Source organism: Zonotrichia albicollis, chromosome Z (assembly GCF_047830755.1).
Source record: "Zonotrichia albicollis isolate bZonAlb1 chromosome Z, bZonAlb1.hap1, whole genome shotgun sequence".
Taxonomy (NCBI): Eukaryota; Metazoa; Chordata; class Aves; order Passeriformes; family Passerellidae; genus Zonotrichia; species Zonotrichia albicollis.
The window spans coordinates 39,356,919-39,365,364 of record NC_133860.1 but is presented as its reverse complement, the minus strand read 5'-3'; the positions used below and the strand labels follow the sequence as shown (position 1 = coordinate 39,365,364).

Sequence of the window (8,446 nt, the reverse complement as noted above, 5' to 3'; positions counted from 1 at the left end):
CCAGCCCAGCCCGGCTGTCCCGACCAGCCCTGACGGCCGCGGGAGCGGAGGGCCGGGGAGGCCGCACGGGCTGCTCGGGGGCCGGGACACCCACGCACACACCGCGCCAGGCCGCCCCTGCCCGCCCCCGGTCCGGCTGCCCTCCGGAGAGCCCCGGGCCTCCTTCCCCCGGCTCCCAGACAGCGCTAAACTACCGAAGGCCGGACACAGCCCCATTGCCGCAGAGGAGCAGCCGCGAACACGACACCGGCCCGTAACTGCAGGCCCTCCAACCAGCAGCTTACGGCCAACCCTCAGCCAGTCCTGGGACCGGCTCTTCTCGCACTCCGCCTCGCCCCCGCCCCGCCCCACTCCGCCCGGCTCCGGCATGAGCTCCGCTCCCGCCCGCCCCGGGAGCCGCCGCTCCGCCTTCATCCCTGTCTCCATCCCAGGGCCATCCCCCTCGTAACTTCACTTCCGGGCTGCCATTTTGGGCGGTCCGTGGCTGGTCGGTGCGGCGGGGCGGGCTCGGCTCGCCCGGACCGCGGGGCTGTGACAGGGGCTGTGACAGGGGCTGTGGCAGCCGCGGCGGGGACGCCGGAGCCGGGCACTGTCGGGACGCCGCCGCAGGGGCAGAGCCGCCGGCCGGGGACCGCAGCGCCCGCCTGCCCCCGCCATGTCGGACTTCGACAGCAACCCCTTCGCCGACCCGGACCTCAACAACCCCTTCAAGGTGAGGGGGCCGTGCGGTTTCCTTGGTGTCGGTCTGCGCCGAGCCTCGGAGTTTCCGCGAGAGGAAGCAAGGAAGGAAAGGGAGGAGGGAAGGAAGGAGGGAAGGAAGGGCCCCGTGGCAGCTGCGGGCCGGGGTCTCTGCCCTGAGAGGGCTGCGGAGACTCGGAGTGGGGTGGGGGCAGGGCGCGGAAGAAAGGCAGCGTTTCACAACTTCAGAGCTCCGTGTTTCCATCCGTACCTAAAATAATACGAGTCGTATTTCAGATGCGTTATTTCGATGGAAAATAAAGAGAAAAGTTTGGGGGTTTTTATTTTGAAACTAGCTTTGTGCTAAAGGTAATGCTACTACTGGGGTTTTTTTTATTTCGCCGGGTTGAGCTAAATAGTTAAATTTAATGAATTAGAGAATTTACCTCCTTCTTCTCTAGTTTCCTCCCACTGCCTCTAAGCTTACTTGTTCCCTTACCTTTGTCTGAAGCAATCAGGGTACCAATGGCTGGCATGAATTCTATGCTGCATTTCAAACTGCTTTTTTTTAATGTGCTTTAAAGCTTTTAGGTTTTGCACTGTTGACTTATCATACAGCTGTGAATTCTTTCTTCACTCACTGGCTTCAGTTGTCAAAACGAGCTGACCTCTCTGGATGCTTTCCCTTCTGTTTTCTTTGTTGTTTGAATCCAGTTCAACTAACTTCTGAAGCTACCTCCGTTGATAATGTTACTGGACTTTTTGCAGGCACTTTAAAGCACACAGATAGTATATGGTGGTGAGTTTAGAATGTTAGCTGAAATAATTAAGGTTTTTAAAAACTGAGGTGTTACATTTCAAGCCAAGCATACTTCTCTCCGCGTAGATGCTGGAAGCATAATGTTCCTAGCACTTGTTCATTAGTGTTGGTCTGAATAATTAGTTTCGTTTTTATGGTCACAAAACTTAGGCAATAGTATTCATTAGCCTAGAATTCCTTACGCTGAGATGTGTTTTCACTTGTTGTATGCAGTGCAGTGATCTTCCAGGTGAACACAAGTCCTCGTGTTGAGTCTGCTGCCAGCAGTAGTTTGAGCTGGTAGCAGTGTCACTGAGCAGTTCTTTTTGGCACCAAACACTGAAAATGTGTCATTCTAGAATGCGTCTTCAGCAACAGAAATACATGATGCTTTTCCTCCTGCTTCAGTCATTCTTGTAATAGTTAATCAAATAACACCTAGCAAAATCCAGGGGAGTAAGGGATATTAGATGCAAAATAGCTGTCTCTGCAGTGCTCATCAGGCTGTGTAACTGGCCCTGTGTAGTGCTGTGAGACCTAAACTAGACACACACCTGAATTATACTTCTGCTTTGAAGATACTGCTTAAAGTGCAAAAGGTTATTCCACTTTCTCTGTAGGGAAAGACTTCTGTTGTTACTGTTGGGCAGAATCCATGCTCTCTTCTCATCTGCACTGCATAGTGATAAAAGGACTCTGTAACAGCTTCTCTGTAACTTGAACTCTATTTGGACTTCTTCATTTGCAGGAGATGGGTCAGGAAAGCTGTGTACTTTTTCAGAGGCTTTTTTCCCTTCCTTCAGTCTTTGCTAGCCTCCATCACATTCTACTGCCCATAAAAGTTATCTTGCATGCCTTTACTTACCTGTGCATTTAACTTGAAGGAGCAAAAGACCTCATATGTAAGCTAAAGCTTGATGGCCATCTTGTTGGCAGAACAGCTTTGAAATTAGTGGGTACTAGTGCATGTATGTATTTATGTTTATGTGTTTTAAAATACTTTATGCATAGAACCAGTGTTTCCAGATGGACCTTTACAGCCTAAGTCATACTGTCTAAACACTATCGTAATGTACTCAGATTTTTGGCTTTGCTGATAATTTTATGTATGATGTGATTAGTTGTTTTCCTTGCTTTTGAAGCTGCTTCCTGTGCTAATGTAAAATTACTAAGTAGTATTGCAGAGAAGGGGTGGTGGGAAGGCATCAGGTGGAACATTTTTGCCAAGGTCTAAAGATAGATCCTTTTTTTTCTTAAACATTTTGGTTTTACTGGATGTCTGTGATCTACATGGGAGGTTTCCTGTAACTGTTCCTATGTTTTTTAATAAAAATATTAGAGCAGAGCTCCTTGCTTGTTGTTGAATCACATAAAAGTGTTCTCTGGAAAGACAAAGGTAAAGCATAAACACCTAGTGCTCAGTATTTTGGGTAGTTAATTTACTTTTAGACTTCCAAAAGTATTATCTGCTGGAAAAACTGAAATTAGCTTAGTTGGATTGATCATTAAGTGCTGTGGATTTTGATACAAGTGGCTACTTAACCTTTGCGGTTTTTATTCTTTGTTGTTTTAAAAAAAGCAACAAAATGGACCTGAATCCAGAGTCATATATGCTTTTGAAGTAACAGTTTTCCTCTCTAAATAAATGGGAATAGTATTCTGAGTGCTGTACCAACAAATCCAAAAGATGGGGGTTTTTTGAAAGTCAGAGGGTGCTGAAATAAACAGAAAAGTGACAGGCTAACATTTACAAGGTTTTGATAGCATTTAAGTTGTGCAAAAGAACATGTATCCATGTACCATACAAATGAAGATGTGAGAATCCTTTTATAATACAATGTATCAGCAATATGAAGAAGTACACAGTTGGTATAACCTCGGGTATCACGATTGGAAGCGAGTTAGTAATGAAATGTATTAATTTCCTTTACTAAGAAGCACTAGTCTTAGTTTGTGAGTGTGAATTCACACTTCATAAAGTTCTCACTTTCATATGCTGCAGTCCCACAGCACCCAAAGAGGGTGAGCAGAGCAGATGTGGTGATGGTAACTGCATTCAGTGCTAGGCAGTTCTACCGAGAGGAGACTCATCTGAGCCCAGGTTAGAAAGCCAAGCCAGGGCCAGGACCACATCCAGTGAAAGCAGTAAACAGGATCAGCCAACAGTCCTGTGATGATCAGGTAAGGAGTGAGGGTCTGGCCACTTAAGAGGAGTTTGGGAATCCTCGAGGTCCTGACAGTGTGTCTTAAATAGGGTAAAGCAGCATGAAATAAATTTTTTATGACAAAACAAAAGCATGTTTCTAATGTAGCTGTCTCCTTGTGTTTTTTTTTTTAATGTCATAGGATAGGTGATAGTTGTAGTCTTCTGTCTTGGGAGGTGATACAGTTACAAAGGTTCTGAAATAGCAGTCTCAAAATTCACTGCAAGTATCATTTACTCTGAAACAATCAGCAGTTCATCTACAATAAAAATTGTTGGTTCTTTGTTCTTTGTTTGATTTTTTTTTTCTTTTGTAAACGAACAATCCTACTACTCGGAGAAGTCTTTTTAAGTAGAGCTATGAATTTCACAGGCCCTTGCATCTTGGCTGATAGCACAAGGTTTGAAAACTGACTGTTAATTATCCTACCTTATGAAACAGTTATTTTTGGTGGCTGTAGAATGAGAACTCTAAAGACTGAGTTGTGTGATAAATTCTGTTGGGTCAGTTAATCTGATCTGTTTAGCTCTGAGCAGATGCATGTATTTGATGCCATAGGAATTATGATAGGCCTGAAAGCTAAGATACATTTCTGTTCAAATCTGTATGGTGACCTTCAGGGAAATGCCAAATCACTGTGTGACAGGAAGATTTTTCTTTTTTCTTCATCTGATTTAGTGTGGGAGGGCACAATCAGAGCAGACCTCAAATGCATGTATTGTTAACTATTTGAGTAGTTTCTTTGAGTGGGATGAGGGTTCCAGACTGTGAGTTGATACCTTTGAATTGTTAATCCAAAAAGACAGATGTTACATAGTTCTGTCATGACTGACATTCTTGTTTGGTTGGCTGAGGTACTCTGCCATACCCAGAAATGGCGCTGAATTTCTCCCACTGAGGTCACAGGATTACTTGAGTCACTAGAGGTAAGTACAGAAGTAATTCCAGTTATAAGTTGGATATTATGCTTAATCTTGACTCACATGAGCACAGATTTGGTGGGAAATACAACCCAGATGTTTGATACTGAGAGCAGTTGTGTAAACGACTGTCACCTTCTGTGGCAGCAGAATCTGTACAGTTTATATTGTTGTTGCTGAGTGATAGAAACTTAGAGGAAGAAAGAGAAGTGCTGAGTTTTTTATTAAGATTTGGGACCCTTATAACATAAAATGTTTGTGCAGCTTTAGAATGAAGCAGTTTTGTCAATGCCTAAATGCAGAACTGAGTTTTAATTCCTGTATCTGACTATAAAATGTACTGATTTAAGTTGTCTTAAAGTTAGTTTAGAACATAAAATATAGGCATTTTTTCTGACTTTATTATCTGCTTTCCCTTCATGTCTTCAAAAATTATGAATACCCCGAAATCTTGCATAACTTAATGCTGAACATCGTGGTAGTGGGTTGTCCTTTAGCTGTTCTGCATGCAAGTTGGGTGCCAAGAGTAAACTTAACCAGTGCTTTAGGTGCTCTATAATCTGTTAAAAATGTGGAGCGTTTTAATAGTTATTCAGTATCTTATAGCTGCATTTTTCCCTCTGGATTTTCACTGAAGTGTTAGCACATGCTGCCTAGGGTTACTATTGCAGTGTATACTGAGATCGAATGTTACAAAGAGGAACATACATATATCATAGCTGGGAAAGGAGAATGGTTTGAAAGCAGCTGGGAGATGGGGGGTGATACTTTGTAAGCCATTCCAGTACTCCATTGGAAGGTGAGACTGGTGCAAACTTTAGGACAAATTTGACCTTCTCAGTCTCTGAAGTTCTAGGTTTCAGAGGTGGGGATCTTGCCTTGCTCAGTTGCTTAGAGCCCTTCACAGCTCTGCTTTCATGTGATGAATGTCACATAGAACAGGCAGCATTTGCTATGATAAACTTGAAAAACTTGGAATTATGAAGGAACTGTTATGTGGCTACTTGGGTATTTTTATTATTGGAAGTTCAGAATTTTTCTACCAAATGTTTATTCCACATGTGTGAATTGCAGTTACAGAGGCTTAATCTGGCATTCTTATGGGATGGAGAAACACTCCAGAACCTGTTCATGTAAAGTGTGATGGATAATTTTCTCTTTGTTCAAGAAATCAAAAAAGTTAGACCAATAGTTTCAGGCATTTTGTATAGCATTTTTGCAACAGAAATTAACACTTAATTTTCTGACCCTGTGGTGTTATTTCAGGGAGTACTTCAGAGAGAGCAGGAAGTACAACTGTTACTGTTACAATAACCTCTTCCCACCCCCAGAATCAAAATCCACAAAACTTCAGGATGAATTCTTACTTAAATCTTACTTTCCAACTGTTTTTTTGGTTCTGGGTAGCTTCAGTGATTTTTATTTGAAATTGTGTTCAATTGCTGATGTGTTGTAAAAGCATTAAAATCTCTATCCAGATCAGTGTTTAGTGTTAATAAATTCCATTTCCTGACCTCTACAATAACCACTTTTATTTCCTTGCTAGACCTTGGGGCTAAACTGAAAACATGTTCTGTGCAGAAAATGCTTTTGTCTTTTGATGGAAGAGAAGGTATTCCTCAAAGTGAAAAGTTTTTTCAGCAGTATGAATGACGGTTTGGACAGGCTGATTCCTAGTTCACGATATTCCCTTCACTTAAAATCACAACAAACAGTATAAGCTTAGCTGATGCTGTTTTTCAGATTATTACTATATTGTGTATTTTATATAAATTGTTTACTGGTGGGGGAAAAATTCTGGACCCATGTCCAGTGAAGAGTAATACCAACCATTTTTAGAGATGTATTTACTTCTTCAGTCTTTAATTTGGTAATGTCTTCCATGTTAGTGAAACTGGTAGCTGATGACTAGTTTTGGTCTCCTAGACGACAGAGGGTCTATTCACTTCAATTCTGTTTTTCAGAAGGCTGTAAATGCTCACATAGAATGGATTGTTCTGCTCTGTTTTAAACATCCTTGTTTGTAGTTAATTGTGTTAGTACATCCTCTGTGATAACTGAGAATTCAATTAATTTTATCTATACCTGAGTGATGTGAGCATAATTTGTTACCTTGACACAGAAGATGCTTTTAATAGTTCTATAGGTGCTCTTGCCAGTATGAAGTATAAATGTGTTGCATTTTCTCTGTTTGTTTCCTCAGTTTCACCTTGTTGAAGTGTTTTTTATGACTTTCCCATTCTTGGCATAAGAAATAGGTTGCTGCTTGTACCTATCTTGATAGGATTTAAAAAAGTACGTTAATATTTCATTTTGAGATTGACGGTACTGGAGAGAGACTGCAAGAAGAAGGTAAAAGGAAAGATTTAGATGGAAAATGGCTAAATTAATTAAATTGTGCTACTTTCTTAAAACTTCGGTCTCCTAACTAATTCAGACCTTGAAAATGTCGTCTGAAATGACTGTGTGACTTAAATGCATCAATAGCTACAATAGCTGGATATGAAAAATAGTCTGTTTTTAATTCTGTTCTGTGATTGTATGACTAATTGTTAAATAAAAAGATCAGAAGCTCTGGGTTTGAACTGGCAGGAGTTTGGGTGAGATAAGACTGGGTAGAACATGAGATACAGAAAATAAATTATTACAGCACAGATTCACTTACTCTTGTGTAATATTAGTTTTTACTGTTTTTAACCAGTAGAACATGCATGTCATGCAAAATAGAAATTTGACAGCAATCATTTAAAGGCTTAGCTTCTGAGTATGTCATTCTGCACAACATGTATTGGTTGTATTCATTATTCAAACCCTGAACAATTTCTAAATTCAGTGGTTTTTTTTTATTCTGCATCAGTGAGTATGAGTGCTTCACAATTTTCATCACTGTGTTTAGATGAGTTGGCATTTGCCCCATTTTTAAAATAAGATGCATTGAGTGTAAGGTAAATAATTCAAAACAATTCTTTGTGTTTTGTGGGATGTAGTGTCTAATATCTTCAGAAATGTTGTAAGTAGTGTTTTGAAATATGAAGTGTAGCTCCTGTTAGTATCAGTCATTTGATGCGCTGTAGGTGTTCAGAACAATTAGAATAGCACCTACACCTGGGCACCCTGACTGTGAAGAGCTGAGGATGGTGGTAGCAGTGAATGAGTTATAGGAGAGATACAAATTTCCAGACTGGTACTTGCCTCCTTCAGCTGTGGCATTCCTGTTTTCCTGAGATGACTGGTTTACTTGAGTCTTTCTGTCACAAACTTCAATAGAAGTCTTCACTATGTAATTCAAGTTGTCGGAATGCAGAGTTTCAATGCTACTTGGAGTGGTGGAGTTCTGTATTTCTATACAATTGTATTTTCTTCCTTTGCTGAGTAATGAAGCTTTACTTGAATAGAGCTTTTATTGAGTGTCCTCTGGGTCATTCAGGTTTTTTTTAGAACTACTGCTACTTTAGTAAACAGTAGCAATGTTTGGCAGAGGTGTAGCAATTGTTAATTCAAAATGACAGTTGACTTTTGACAAAGGGCTTCTTGTTCTAATCACTGTGTGTATTTAAGTGTTGAACTTATTCTTGAGTGCTAAGACTTGCTCTAGTATACCCTGTTGTCTCAGCATATGTTCTCTTTCATTGTTAGTGTTGGAATGTCACAGTAGATGTACAGGGAGATCTGAGGAGTTTTTAACCATGGTCTTCTTGGAAACTTGAAGAAAAAAGGCTTTCTTTCATCAGATATTGATTCTTGTTTGTATGTTTTATTTTCTGAATATAGGTTGCTCTTCTGGATTTGACTTGACCACTGTTTCATGCTTTTTGGAAATGGTTGCTGTTCAGTGGGTGTCTCAT

The 8,446-nt window shown here is 41.1% G+C and overlaps 1 protein-coding gene across 1 annotated transcript in view; it reads left to right on the top strand.

Moving 5' to 3' along the window:
• Positions 1-454: 454 nt before the first annotated feature.
• Positions 455-8,446, top strand: part of SCAMP1 (secretory carrier membrane protein 1) — a 38,315-nt gene continuing 30,323 nt past the window's right edge. The window contains exon 1 of the mRNA XM_005492128.3: positions 455-712. Coding sequence (XP_005492185.1) covers positions 656-712 — 57 coding nt within the window. The 5' untranslated portion in view covers positions 455-655. The remainder of the gene's footprint in view (positions 713-8,446) is intronic.